Source organism: Pempheris klunzingeri, chromosome 6 (assembly GCF_042242105.1).
Source record: "Pempheris klunzingeri isolate RE-2024b chromosome 6, fPemKlu1.hap1, whole genome shotgun sequence".
NCBI classification, from domain to species: Eukaryota; Metazoa; Chordata; class Actinopteri; order Acropomatiformes; family Pempheridae; genus Pempheris; species Pempheris klunzingeri.
This window is the reverse complement of record NC_092017.1, coordinates 12871087-12886932: the sequence shown is the minus strand read 5'-3', so window position 1 is coordinate 12886932 and position 15846 is coordinate 12871087. Positions and strand designations below refer to the sequence as shown.

The 15846-nt window shown below is 41.3% G+C and overlaps 1 protein-coding gene across 1 annotated transcript; it reads right to left on the bottom strand.

Annotated features, from left to right (window-relative positions):
* Positions 1–89: 89 nt before the first annotated feature.
* Positions 90–9486, bottom strand: mier2 (mesoderm induction early response 1, family member 2). Its single transcript, XM_070832113.1, has 13 exons — positions 9468–9486; positions 8195–8360; positions 7183–7296; positions 6943–7054; positions 6035–6114; positions 5544–5613; positions 4349–4500; positions 3859–3940; positions 2865–2959; positions 2590–2720; positions 1264–1415; positions 460–557; positions 90–211 (listed from the first exon to the last, which is right to left on the bottom strand). The coding sequence occupies exons 2-12, from the start codon at positions 8219–8221 to the stop codon at positions 502–504; spliced, it is 1071 nt and encodes a 356-aa protein (XP_070688214.1). The 5' UTR covers positions 8222–8360; positions 9468–9486; the 3' UTR covers positions 90–211; positions 460–501.
* Positions 9487–15846: the final 6360 nt, after the last annotated feature.

Below are 15846 nucleotides of genomic sequence, written 5' to 3'. Positions count from 1 at the left end.
CGATGGTCGTCATGGTGGGACGGAGGGCTCCTGTGGGCCCACGGGGGGCTCTGGGGGGAGGGCTGGGACTGGAGCTGAGCTGAGGGACAACAACTGGCTGAGCCGGGACCCTGCAGGTTGCCCATGGGCGGGAGAGTGAAGGGACAGCCAAACAGCTGCTGAGGACACGCGTCACCACACAAGTCTGACAGCCCCATCACCAGCTCACCATCTGGACAGATGTAGAGGAGTTCATAGGATGACAGGTCACCAAAAGGCCCGTAACTGCAGTCATGTAATCCATTACTACTTTATTTGTTCTAATAATGTTCCCATAGGTTTTTATGGCTGTATACAAATGCCCTGTACCTTTTGGCTTTACTTAGAGTTTGATTATCTACTACAGGCACGTTAATGAGATTTGTTCCCAGTCACATTATTCATATTCTCTCTCTAATTCTCTCTTCTTGGCTTCTTTACCTGCAGGCCCAGCCTGCTTTCTGTGGCCTGTCTGGACCGAGTTCATGGCTTTAAGAGAAAGCGGGGAGTTCGTCTGCGCCGGGGACGGCCCTCCTCCTCTGGAGCACCGTGTGAACAGGCGTGCATGCACATAAATAGAGATACAGACATGCATATGTGCACACACAAACACAACAACACATGACATAAAAGAAGCAAGAAAATAGTGGGGAAAACAAAGGAGATGAGACATAAAAATGACTCATAACACAAGATAATGGATATGCAATGTCAAAATAAAAGGCAAAACCAAGTAATCAAAAATAAGACAGTCAGTTGACAAAAAGGAAATCCTTTGAACTGCATGTGACACACAATGGATTGCAAAAAATTATGTGATTTGAAAGATGTGACTGATGGTATGTAAATGGATTATATATATCGAAAGATATATACACAGCTCCTTCTGATTTCAACATTACTGGAAACCAAATTAAAAAAAAGGTTCACAATATGTTGTTTTTGTATAAGCTCTATTCACCGAATGGTAGAGCTAAGTGCTGCTTCCACTTCAAATTAAACTCATTAAATGAGTAGAAACTTTCCAAAGCTTTTACAGTACCTGTGTGCTTCTGTTCTTACTTACTTACTTGTTTTGTTAACGTGTGATAATGGGAATAATATGTCAGGGCAGCATGGCTGTCACCACTGCTTCACTATTAACCTTACAACAGACGGACAGCAAATGTATTTTACTGCAGCAAGAGTTTCCTGATTTTGAGCCATCACATCAGGTGCCTGTAAGGGACCATTTCTAAGTCTTACCTTGTTTATCCAGGCCCAGGCTCGACTGTGGAGGTAATGGAGACTCGAGCTGTCCAGTGCCAATTGAGCTGTGAGATAACAAGCCTGAGGAATTGTTGCTTCCCTCCAGCTCCCCAACCTCCCCAACCTCCCCATCCTGGTCTCCATCCTCCCTGTAACACACAACACAATGACTGTTGGTGTGATATGGTGCGCATCAACAGTGAAAAGCTGGAGTGGATGGCAGAACTTTTGGTTATCAAGATCATTCAAATACCAGAAGACTGGCACAGAAACAAACAGGAAACAAGCATGACTGCCCTCTCTTTCCTAATTCATCATTACAATTTCGCATGGTGTTTTCCTACAGAGCTTTATTTCGTTGAGCTTATTCCATCTCTGAGATCTCCTAATACGAAGGAGGTGAGTGGATGAATGGAAACTTTGGTGCTCGACTGAAAAGAGGCCTAAAAAATAGCATGATTTTTGGACCTTTTACTTTGGATAATCTACAGAGCACACTGTCACCAGTACTGATAGGGGCTCTTTCTTCTGTAAACACTAGCTCCACAGGCTATTTCATCATTTGGCTGAGCCAGCCCTTCGAGGTCTCTAGAAGGGGTGCAGTTATATGAAAAGAAAAAAAAAGTATGAATTCCAGTTAAGAGACATCACATTTACTTATACAGTACAGCAATGTGTCAGATTTCAGTAATGGGAAAAAATAACACAAACCAGACGTGGAGGAAATTTCAATAACAAGATGCCCAATGGATAACTCTTAAAATACCTATGACCAAACTACAACTAATGGGATTTAATGAACAGGTCTGCTGTTATTGTAGAGGTTCTGTTGAATAGGGTTGTTGAATGAGAGTGGAGATTTCAGGTGAGAGCAACAGCCGGGACAAATAAAATACAAGGACTTTCACACACAGAGAGTAGAAAATATGACTTCAATAAGATTTAGATGACTCATAGTCTCAAAGTTTCTACATTTCCTTTCCATGGTTTTATATTTTCCACCAGGATTTCAACACACTGAAAAGCAGAATTACAACATTCTCTTCTATGGAATCATTACCTGCCAGGCAAACATTAAATAATAAGTCTCAAATATTGCATTTCTCTTCACACCCCATCAGGAGGCACTCTGCAGGGCTTTCAACATGGGACATGGCATAACATGACGTTGTACACTTGTGTGCAGATGTACATGCCTGTTCTCAAATCATGTATGTTTTTGGCTCAGGTGTGATCTCCTTCTATATCCATTTACTATTAGCACATTTAGCTTGACTGTGAATCTTTTGATAGTCGAGCCATTGGAGTTCCAGTAATACTCACATGCTCCCTGACTGCAGGCTGTACTTCTTGCGGCTGAGTCTGGAGGCCTGCTGGGTAAAGTACTCGTGACGGTCAGACTTCTTCCACATGTAGTAATACTCCACACACTCCCCAACGGAGCGTGTTCGTACCTGAGGAGGAGGAAAACAATGCTTTTGCTTTGATTGACTAAAATATGTCTCATCAGTTATTCAAATGTGTACAGCAGGCAGGTCTGGACAGTAAACTTCCGGAAAGATTCAGCTGCAATGTGTCAACATCCTCTGAGCACTCACCTTATTAGCCTGAATGAGGTGGAAGTTTTTCCCGTAAACTCGATAGCCGTGCTCAAAGTTCCTACACTCCTCCTCACTCCAGGCACAGAGCTCTTCTAAAGAGAAGGAAACGCACCAGAAGTATTTTAGGTATCAATTTTAACTCAGTTAGCATGATTTTCATGATTTTTCTTTTTATTTGATCACAGGATATGGCAAAAGGTAGGGGTATGTCCAGGGCTCCCTGGCCAAGCAGTGGGTACTTTGTCCTACTCAAATCCAAATTACAGCAAAGGGTTTAGACTTAAACTGGAGCCTCACTGCTGAATAAGAGATCCCATCAGTGAACTTTTCATCCTCTGCAGCAGCTGGTGCTGCATTGACAGGATATCAGATACAGTCATAATTTGCAGTATCCTCCAGCACAAATGCTTTTGTAGGGCTCAGATATGAGTATTCACAATTGCGATCATTGTGTTCTGCGGTTTAATTAACTCTTTATTCAAATGATTGAATTCAGGCACCCAACCAAGTATACATTCCTCTCCTTTATTCATTGCTGCCACTTTTCTAGTTTCCTTGTGAAGGATGTGATTTTATCAACAAGCTATGGAAAGGGTGTGTTGGGTAACTGTATCTGCAAATTTGGTTCAGTGAGTCTCTGAAACATGTCACTTCGTAAGGAAATTATCTTATGTCCCCTTCTTATTCCTAAGATAATAATCTTACCCTACAGTTTGTCATTACATGCTCAACTGAGGACTCAGCTGAGGGACCCAAGATGCAAGTGCCTCTATTTATACCATACAGTGCGCCCACTGGCTGGGAGAAATGCACTGGGAGCCCCGCTATTGCCTAAATTCCATCTGCCTTGATCCTCCAGTTTCAGATTCATGCCTTCACCCTGTCTGCAGCTAATACTTTGGGACACACAATGAGTGATGGTCTCTCTTCCGTACCAACCATCCCACAGGAGTTAGGGAAAAGTATTATAGGACAACAGGAAGGTTCTTACCACTAAACACTTTCACATTGAAGCGTAATCGTCTCAGTGCCTCTTCTGCATTAAAGTTGCATTTCACTAATTCATACAGTGCCTGAGTGTCAAGGGAAAAGGAGAAGGATGAGCCAAAAGGGTTAGACAGTTACAAAGAGAAACAACAGCTGCAAAACCTGACCTTTATGCTTACATGGAGTAGCATAAAGAAGAAGTCCTGTGTAGACAGTTAAAGGCCTTGAGACAATTGGGACACGGCTTGTTATAAAAGCTGTACAACTGAATATCAAGACAAGTGTTACGCGTTACGCGAATAAACAGCTTCAGGTACTAGCAGACCTCTATCCATTCATATCCACCAGTTTGTTTCAACACACTTAAACAATGACACTAAACACAATCTTTGCCTGTGTCCTCCAGGGTAATGTAGCTACAGTCAGCAGCACAGCTGGAACACACTTGTCATAGTTGAGTGTGTCTTCTGGGATGCAGTTTAAAGATACTGTACCTGTTCGTTGTCTCGGACAGTGTCCCCTTGTGTTCGTGTGCATGCTGCCCCCTCCTGGACACGCGATCTCTGTGCATACAGCAAGAACTCTTCCACTTCCTGCACCGGCAGAACACCTGGCCTCCACAGCAACTGGTCCTCAGTGTTGTAGGCTAGACGAACAGAGAAAGATGGAGAAAATGAGGTGACATGCAGTGGAGGGAGGTAAAGAAAGAACGTGACTAGTTGAGAAGGGGAGGAAGACGCGCCAAAGTCTGAATTGTTTATAATTGTACACCAGCTTTAATCAACTGAAATTACTCGGTGCTGGGAAGATTTCACACAAAGTTCATACAACGTTATCTCCATTACATGAAAGTTAAACCAGGGGAGTGCATAGAGGTTTTTATTTATTATATTATTTTATATTTTATACAAATATATTTCATTTTTATCTATTCGTAAATATTTTGGATTGGATTAATTCAAGCCCAGTGAAGAGGACTAAAATTGGCATTTGCAAAAACCATATAACATAAATAAACATTATTTCAATTATTATATTGTATTATCAAAATTATTTATTTGAAAATTAACTCTGACAATAAACGTAACCGTTGTGCTGATCTGTTACTAAAAACCATTGCAAAAACCATAAACCAACCATATTAGACCTATTTCAGACCTTGCCAAACTGTAAGCAAAATTCAGCTTAGTGCACGTTCTCCTCCTGAGTTCAGCTCGATATGTTTAGACCTATCCATCGCACTGACTAAACAGCATTATAGGCCCTGTGTAATGGCATTATAAAGCCCAACAGTCATAGCCTATGTTGGGGATGTGAGAGGAGGGTGAGAATCATGAGAAAGTTGGAACAGTGTCCCTGTAACCATAGCAACTCACTCTCACCTGGCCTGCATGGCCACAGTGCAAAAGGACAGGGAGAGATGCTGTGCTGCAATATTTACAACAATAATAATAATAATAATACATGTGTGTCTGTTTCTTACTTTCCCTCTGATGGTCTGGTTTGTCACTAGTCACTTGGTGGAAATTAAGTTGCTAAGAGTGTCTGAAAAGTTGCAGCGTTTAGCTTTGTGTGTGGCTGGGATAGCTGGCTGTATGAGTTCAAAGTGCATCATATTAAATATTTTGCCAGTACAGAAAGACTAACCCCAGCCAACCCCACTGACATATGATCTTGTCAGTTGCTTACCTCTCTCCTGGTACGTATACGGACTGAGTGGAGGGATTTTTGCCTGGTACATGGAGCCAACCATGATCTCCTGAGAAGGAAATCAAAGACATAGTCTGTCATAGCTCTGAAATGTGTTGTGCTAATAAAGAAAATAAATTTTGTTTAAAACAGTGTGACTGTGTGGTTGGATTCTTCACGCAGATGTGCCCACTTGAAAATGCAAGGACCTGGCCAGAACCAGAACCAGTCTGATTTTGTCCCCAGTGGTATTTTCTTGGACTTGAATACATAAAAATATGTGTAAGAGCGGCCAATCAAATGAATAAATTAGTCATAGTATTTTCTATTTTATCTATTTCTGTTTTTATTATTACCAATTTTGCAAAAGGTACGATTTTCTCTACCATAAAGAAATGCATACGGCATTTTACTGTACAATATCCTTAATGTCTCTGACGTCAAAGTAAACATGTGTCTGTTTTCAAACGAGAAGTGACATGACAGCCAACCTTGTGCTCTTCATTGGAGGGAATAGAGGCATCATTGGAGTCCTCGTCTGAAGAGCTGACTAATGTGTCTTTGTCTCCACCTGACAGAAAAGGCATCAGGGAGGAAGATCAGCTGATTAATCCAAAAGACTGTAAACTTACAGCACGTCACAGGCCAATTCTGTCAAAACTCCTGATGTCTTTAAGTCTTTCTGCTGACAGAACAATTTTTTTCAAAAAAACATTTTTGAAATAAACAAGGAGAGAGGGCAGACATAATAAAAATCTATAAACAGTAACTCAGTTTGAAACACAATTGAGGATAAAGCAGCCAACAGGAAAGAGAAACGCTGTGTGTTCAGACAGACAATCTCTCCTGAATGAATAAAGGACACAGCAGCAGCATATCTGCCATATACTCAGTTTTCATGGTATTTGGTGAACTCAGCATAAATACTCAGTAACCCAGTTCAACAGAATCACTACCAGGCTGTTTGAATATATTTAAACTCCTTCAGTTCAGAAACATTTGAGTGTATTTGACATTATGCAGGCACACGGAGAGAGACACATACAGCAATACCTGCTGTCACACAGGGAAGATCCCATTACAAATTACACAGAGATAAACAAACGAAAGCTTTCATGGAACATCCTGACATTATAAACTCTGACATGTCATGTTATTGAAATGTCCCAGCTGGCTGTAAGTAACTAGCTGCAGTCTCAGCAGAGCACTGTTTTAAAACTGAATTATGAGAAAATATTACACCAAAAACAAAGGCTCTGGGAACGTTCTTCATTTTAGTAAAGCTATAGACCATTTCTTCTTCTCTATTCCATTTGAACTGAATTTACGAATTTATGTTCTCGTGCGGGGAGATACTCTCGTGTAGCCAAGTGTAAATGTACGTCTTTGTGTGTGTTACCTTGGAGGCGACGGAGCAGATCTGAGGTGTTTGAGGTGACTGAGGGGGTGAGATCATCAGCTGACGATTCTTCTTCCTCCTCCCCAGGAAAGAGATCCTCAGTTATCTGATCCTGTGCAACACGCATAAAGAAACACAGAACAGCATAGTATAGCAAAGCACAGCAAAGAGGAGAATAAAACAGAATACACTAATGACAATTCAATAATATTCTCTGCATTCTTGGTTGTTGTATCTCACCTTGTCCAGTGTCATTTCTGGCAGGCTGGCAGCCATGTGACAGGTCTCCTTCTCCGGATCTGACACTGTATAGCCGTACAGAGCCAGCAGCTCCTCCAAAGGAAGCTCACTGGCCTACGAACAGAGAGTTTTAGAGGGAGACAGCAACAGGGCATCTGTCAGTTTAGTGATCTCATGGATACTTTTTTTTTTCTTCCTCCTTTGCCCAAAGACCTCCATAGCTCTCACTCAGTTTGCAGAGTTACCGCTGAATGGCCAAAACATTTCTAAACTAAAACATCAAAATTCAAGAATGGACAAGGGCACTGTCCCATTCTATCTGGGTACCTTTGCAGAGTAAAACCCAGAAATCATCTTTTCATATCCGTCAGATGTGAAGAGTTGATGCACATGTGAAAATCAACAGATGTGTGTTTTGTACCTTTTTCTGAGCTTGTTTTTCAGTGTAATGTCAACCAACTTTGCCAAGATGAAAAGGATGGCGTCTTTCTTTGTTTTGCATTTTGTGACAACTGGCAAAGTCGCTGTATAAAAGCATATCTCTGTATCTGGAAACTGCCACTACTGATTAGACAACATTTTGCTTACACATTACTCCACCAAAACGGTTAATGAAATAAAGGAAAGACAGTGACACTATGAGAACTATGGGGCCATTATGTGTGTAAGAGCAGCTCCTGTTGACGGGAGAGCTTTGTAACAGTTATTGACAAGATGCAGTGTCAGGTGATTTGTGAATATATATATATATATATATATATATATATATACATAAATGCTGTAGAACACACTAGCCATTTGTATCCAATTAAAGTGCAGTTTAAATAAAGTTTCTGCTACACAAAGTAAGTTTTGGTCCTCTGAATTACTTTTTAAAACCTGTGTTGTGTACATAATAAATGTAAGTGATGCAGTAAGCCTGCAGCTACTAAGTTCCCACAGTCAAAGTAGCTGTGGATTTCAAACAGCAACTAACTTTAACATATACAGACAGAGCTGAACTTGACCGTACAGTGTGGGACTGCGCTGCCATCTTCATGGGGCGAAAGTTCTCCTCCGACTCCTTTAAGGCCTGTTGAGACTTCTGCTTCTCCTACTGAGGGCCTTCATCACTGTACCTCATCCACTCTCCACTAGGCCACGGCCTCCGCACTCATCTCCAGGGGCTTTTCACCCACCTACAGACACACAGAGACACACAGCGTTATTTGTAAGAACGTCCATGTAAAGATCTGTGAAACAGCGTTACGATACGGCAGCACATTCCTCCGTGCATCTGTGGCGCACGTGGACACATGTACAACATGAGTGGCTGATCCTGGCTCATCCCATTACAGATCAGCTGACTCTTGACTTTTAAACCACCCTTTCCAACCCATGAGACCTGCTGTGGGGACATAAAGGTGTCACTCAAAGGATGTCACTCTGCAATCGGTCGAGTGTCACAGACAAATTATTCTCTAAACCACCATTCGGAAAAAGAATGAGCTCTTAAAAGTAGTTTTTTATGTGAGGTGACAGCACATGTCAGCATGTTTTCTGATACAGGCACTGGGCTGGAAGAACAAAGAAGTGGGACACATGTCTTTGATGAGGACATGCAAGTTGAGGGCCACATAAGAGTTCACTACAGACGTGAAAAACAGTGTGAACAATCCCACCCAGGGCCAACAGCACTGAAGTACTTCATACTTCTATATACACCGTTCCTGTGCTGATAAATTGCACAAGTCCCGCAGAAAACCTAAAGTATTAATGTGGCGTGACTCTCGCAGCCCACCGGGCGCTGTCTGTCTGACCAGGGGCGCTTTCCTGTGACTTGGTGCTGAACGTCTCTTCCTCTCTCCGGCTCACTGCGAGCGGCACAAGAAGGAAATAACTCGTCCTCAGTGTTTCAGAAAGAGAGTTTACCGCCGCCGAGTCATGACATCTCTCCCAACTTTTTCACTCCATCCACTTCGCCGCCGGGGCGCACCTGAAATAGTTCAGCACCACCGTGTTAAACCCCGCCGGGCTCCCTATTGTTTCTACGGCTTTACTATCAGGGCACAGGGAATGGCTCTTTAAAGCCAAGAACGCGGAGAGAGCCGATACGCCGGAGAGCTTCTCCATTTCTTCCCCCGCTTCCCGGTGAAAAAGCCCCCGTAGCCCCCTTCTCAGCCGGCGTTCCCCGGCCGGAGAAGCCGCGGACAGCCGTGTGTACCGTGCGGAGTGACACAAGTCTTAAAATCGGCCCGGTTTCTTTATCATTTGGCTCATTGCATTCCTCGTTTTCGCTCACTTACCTCCGCCATTCCGTTTCTGCGCAAGCTGCCTATTGCCCGGATGTTGTAGGTCTGCTCCTCTGCACAGCTCCGTTTTATTGCCGCAACGATTCAGCAACAGCGACTGTGCAACAGTTAGGTGCAGAGTTATAATGACGGTTTCCAAGTAATTTAGCTATTTTTGTCTCGCTCGACAGCTTACATTTGAGAACTGCCCCCCTTAGTTTTTGCTCAGTTCCCTCCCACTTTCGGTATCATTTCTAGAATTGTGCTTTTAGTGAAATAAATGTTAAAAACACAGCGTCACTTCTTAAGAACCTGAAATTAAAACTCATGTTCGTGGTTATTAATTATTTTCCAGGCTATAAATGTCCTTTGACCCCCATGTGGCCGCTCTGCTTGTTTAAACAACAGACTGGCAATGAATAAAAATGTGAAGTAAAAGTAAAATGTGATCAGTCCATATGATCGCATATGGTGGCTACAGGCCGGTGCTGCCTGTGTGAATGAGGGAGGGGACAGGATCATGGTGAAACCAGATAAAGATATAAGGCTCTGTGTCCGGCTAATGACTCACAGCTTACAGCTCCTAACAGATATGAGAGGCAGAGTTAATGTACATGTTGACCACACGTGACATTACTCACAACCACAACAAACAAAATGGATCCCATGATGGTGATTCAGTTCATCTGTCCCATATGCAGAGCTCAGACCCCCTGTAGGCTTCAGTGTGGAGCAGAAACAACAGGGCTCAAAAGCAAATAATGAAAAAACAATGCATGAAAAAACCTGACAGATAAAAATAGAATAAAATAGGGAGGTGTTTCTTTTTAAAAGATTGTTTGTTAAACACCTAAAGTTTTTCACTAATGTAAATAATAGTGTTTATAAGGGGCGACCCACTGTAATTTTGTTTTACTGTGTGATAAAATGCAAATATTACGAATAACTTGTGGAGTTTCTCCTTCCTAATTTTCAAAGTTAACTGATATAAAGGCGATGCTAAGATATCATATAGAGAACCTTTAATTAAAGTGACAGCTGCCTCACAGCATTTTTAAAACAGCCATCATTATCATTAAGAGGGTGTTTGCTTATGGTTATATATGTATTTTCTTGTGTTTAATGCGCTCAAGTGTTTATCATTTAGAATTAATAATACAAAAGGGACAGTGCACGCTACATAAAATACATAAAATGATTTTATTCTGATGTGGACTCCAGTAAATCAAAGCAGACCAGCTGTAACTGCCTGCTCTCTGGCCTTACAGCTGTCAACATCACCTCAGCCATTATGTGTCAAAAGGTACTGCAGAGAAAAGAATTTGGTTTCTGTTCAACAAAAGACCAAACCACACAACAAAGCACATTTTTGTATTGAGAATGTGACTGTACTAATTGTGCCTCATTTGGTCAACTTTTAGCATGTAGAAATGTTGTTGAGAAGGTTTGTACCATCTAAGAATGTTTGTGGGGTGTTTATCCTTGATTGTGTCTCTGTTTAGGGCATTAATACGTCAATTTAGAGGTGAGCTGCTCTGAGCTGCTTTCATTCTCCAGAGCAATGGGTGCGCAAAGAATTGTAGCTGGTTAGTTGGTTTTGCCATTTAGACTATAGCACAATAAGAATTCAAACACTACAGGATAAACAGGAAAATGCTGTCCAGAACAATAGACGTAAATCTACTGAAAATCAAATCAGAGCCATACAATTGTGACAGTATATAGCCGACAGAATAGCAAAAAGCTTGCTAAACTGTATACGTACAGTCTAGACATGGCTGAACCAGAGGTGTTATTAGTATCTTGAAATAATCTACACTTAATTGTGACCTGAAATCTTTCACCAGATAATTGCACCCTTTTCAATGGATAGAAGACGATACTGCTGTCTACCAAAAGGTCAGGTACATAGACTGTCTTTTGCAATATGAAATCAAAATAAACAAAATTATTACTTTGATTTTCAGCCGCAGGAGTAAAATCAGGAGTTTTGATCTGTATAATGATTGTAGGTTGCCAATGCTTTGTTTACTTTTGAAGAATTGACCAACTCTGGTCACACAGCCTCTGCTTCTTTTGTTCGACAAGGACTCCATTTGAAATGAACAAATCTGGACTGAGACAAACTGTGTTTACTCTGTCAGTCTTATCTGTCATGCTGTTCTTCTCTTTTTCACCTCTCCAGTAGCTCTTTGGATGTCTCATCTGTCTGGGACACTCCTCATCTCCTCTGCTCTCTCCTCCTGTTCTCTTCTCCAGTCTCCTGATTAGATCAGGAACATGTTATTTACCAACTTATGTCATACATAGACGTAACCAAGTATTTAAACACAACAACCAATATCAGATTACACAAAGCAAACCGTTAATGCACTTTGGGGGCTAAATAGTCATCATTGCTCATTATTCCACATAGGCTGACAGTCACACAACACAGCTGGATGGCAATTACAATATTTAATGCAGCAACAGATGAACATCAATAGACCTACACTTCAGTGACTTAGATGTGTCAGATGTGAATCACAGCTGTTAACACAAATAAATATTGTACATAGTTAACATAGCCGACATTTGCATTACAGTACATAATTTCTATACATGCAGCAGCCAAACAGACAAATAAGTGATGGATGCACTGATGTGATTTTATTTGGTACAATGATACAGACATTTTCCAGTATTGTTAAGTGGTCATTTATGCCTTTGTTTGTCCATTTGTCTTTCCCCTACCTAAACAAAGCTTACCAAGGAACACTACTTCACTAAGGCTACATATTAACCTACCTCAACTGCTGCATTTATGTAGTTTCTATTGCATACACCTCCAAAATAATCAAACTTTAAGGCAGCTTAAATTTTGAAAATATTATTTTCATTTAATGTGACAAGATAATGACAACGTAGCTGTAAAACCAGGAGGGAACCAGAAAGTGACAGACTGCTAACACTTGTTCCCTTAAATTGATCTGTTATCCTGTTTCAAGCCACATTTTTATGATTCACTTTGGACCTTGCTTGTTTTTAACTTTATTGTTTTGACTGGATGCAAGGCTTTACTCACTGGACATTTGGATCTGTAGCTTTTGGAGAAATGTGCTGAGCAAATGCTTAACAGCAGCTCGACTTGCAGCTGCTCCTTGAGCTGCATTAGCAAAACACTGATCTGAACACTGAAACTGTTTTATTCAGTGTTTTATGAGTTTTATACAAAGTGTTTGGTGTTTTTTTGGTGTAGAGGAAACGTATCGGCTCCAGACAGTGGTGAAGTGGAACGTATCTCTGCCATGCATTGTACACTTTAGTGACTGAGTCTAGGGTCCTGTTCAGACCTGGCGTTGACATGCATCTTTGGTGATCCAGTCACAAGTAGACAATTTTAAGTACAAATGTGACTGCACCCATGATGCACTGAGGAGGCATTGAGTTTCGGTCACTCAGACAACATTCAGAGGTAGTCTGGGTCACATTCTTGTAGCAGTATGCACATAAATATGTCCTGGGCCACACAAAGGACTACCTACTCAACTGACGTCCCCTGAGGGAATGCCAATATTAAAGGTGATTTTAACTTACAATAAGAACTAAAAGATGTTATAAAATAATCTCTAAAATCTACAACCTATTGTGCACTAGAGATGTTTTTATTGGAGTGACATGTCTGCCCACTGAGTTTCGCTAATCAGCAAGAGTGACAAGTGAATTCTAAACCCCTAATTTCTCTTTTCATTAATTGTGACACACCATATGCCCGCACACCAAAACTCTGCTCTGTGCTCCACGCACCATCCATGCAAGCATGATGGTGTGTGTATTTTGCCATCTTATCGTCTCTTAGCTGAGGAAAAGTGTCACTGGTTTAGAAGCCAAGCTCAGGGAGAAAAACAAGCTCATCCTGGAGTTTTCCATTGTTGCCACAGTCCTGCTAAACAACTGGCAGTCCTGTGCTCACCTGGCTGCAGCAACAAGAATGCGGCCACAGACAACAACACCACTCTTCCATGGTTGGCTCCATCACCACAGGAGTGCCAGCCCAACCTGAGATGCTGCTGTGTCTCTTGGGTGCAAACCCCAAAGCAAAGGCCAGCCCTGCTCTCTGTCATGTCCTAGCAGAGGCATCGTCATTGGCAGGATGTAAGCAAAAGCCCAGGTCAGCTTGACTATATGTAAACAAAAGCACTCTTCTGTAGCCTGCAAGAGTAAACATGGTGCAAAGCACCTGTCTGCCCCCTTCATCCTGCTGGCCAACAAGGTAGACAAGATTCAAGACCTTTATTTGTCACATACACAGTTATACACAGTATAATGCGCAGTGAAATGTTATGAGTGCCTGTTCCAGACTGAAACAATAATAAAATTAAAATAAATATAAAATAAACACACAAAGTGAAACAATAAGAGTAGAAACACAAAGAGAAATATACACAAATAGATAAATGAAAGTCTGAAACCTGTGCAGAATATGGATGTATAGTGTACCCTTTGTTGTTGTTGTGGACCCCTCGCAGGATCTCGCTGGGCCAGAACGCGTCGGGAGCCAAAGTGGATGAATTTGTGACTAAGCCAATGTTCACCAGTGTGTCTCTGTCGTATTTGATACGACGAGGGCACACGATGGTGAAGTCTGTGCAGAAAGTTAAAGAAAAAGTTGAATAGAACTAAAATAAAAAGGAAATGCTCTGGAGCAGGTACGACGGCAGCTGAACTCACCGGCGCCATCCATCCTGCACATTCTTTTTTTAAAGAGATGGAATCTACCCCAACTTTTAGGGCACACATGCACTGTCTGGGAACATGCCACTGTTCTTTATGCCTTCAATTTTCACTGTTATGCCGACGACACACAACTCTACATACACACCAAATCCTCGGACACTCTACCAACATCTAACCTAATGTCTGTTTAAGTAATAATAATGATTTGATAGCCTGGAATGGTTACTTCTTGTTGCTGATATAATGCACTATTAATCCAAAACTATCTGAAAGAATGAACCCACTGACATGCAAGATACAACCGGATTAAAACACCATAGCCTGTATGTATGGATATAACTGCTGAAGTGGAAACCTCAGACTCATCTCATTTTAGCTAAGGATGCCAAATGTTATGAATGCTAACTTGCTGCCTAGAAATAGAGTAAGAAATTCAGTAAGAAATGCCAACACCAGCACTGATGTGTTTAATGACAGTATGGTCAAATAATTTAGTTAACAGCTTAAAAAGCACCCCTAAGTGTGCAGTATCTCTTTAAAATAACAACTCATACCAGCATGCTTTGATGTCAGATGTATATGCTTCATACATATCCTTCAGGGAAAACAAATTATTGGCTTGAAGATCAATTGGATTCTACAAAGGAATTTGTGGAAGGTCATCCCACTTTATTGAGATAAAGTGGGATGACCTTCCACAAATAGTATCACACTGAGTGCAGGCCAGCCTAGCTTGCTCACTATAGAGCCCTGTATATACATCAACCTGAGCTTGTTGATGAGGCTGTGGTGCTTTCACTGACTCATCTTCAGCAAACAGGAGATAACTCTTCCTCCACCTCCTATAGCCTCATCTGCACATTCATGCTTTTTCTTTTCTCAAAAATCATCTTATATCCACAGCTTTTAAGTCTTGCTTTAATGAAATAGCTAGCTAGCTACTATCAGATGCCAACAATGACAAGCCCTGTAACTGGTGCTCTCTGGCTTTCTCTTTTTCTTGCACTCAGACAAAATGCAAGCATGCAAGTTACATTGGTGTGAAGTAGATCTGCTGCTTGAAAGACCCAAAACATACCATGCTTCCATTTTTGGTGATCTAGATGACATATGAATAGAGCCAGGACTATTATCATTACTCTTATTTCTAATACCTTTTTTTCATATATGGGGAATATTCATAAAACATTAGGGGGTTACAGCACATATGGATACATGCACACACATCTGGGTTGGATCAAGACAGTATTTAAGCTGTCCATCAACAGACAGCTCCTCGCTCACAGAGATCTACCTCTACTCTTTTTAATTACACCAGTAAAAGAGTAGGATTAGTAGGATTATACAAGCAAGGTCACTTTGTTGTGTCTCCTGTTTCTTCAGGGTCTTCAACTCAGTGTGCATGTTTTATGTAAAACAGACAAGCTGAATGTTTTTGTAAGGCAGTGTTGGTGGTATATAGCCTACTGTGTGTTTTGAGTTTATCAAAAGGAGAAAGATGGTTAAGTGTAATACATAGACTACAGCCCACACATGTAATGTAATTTTGTTTTACATATTGATTAACAATGTTTCCACAAAGGCAAAAATAAATGACACTACTACTATACATCTGTTTTTTGATTGGTTGCTTTTAAACAATTGCAGGATACGTTAAATTCAAGTCACAACTAACAAA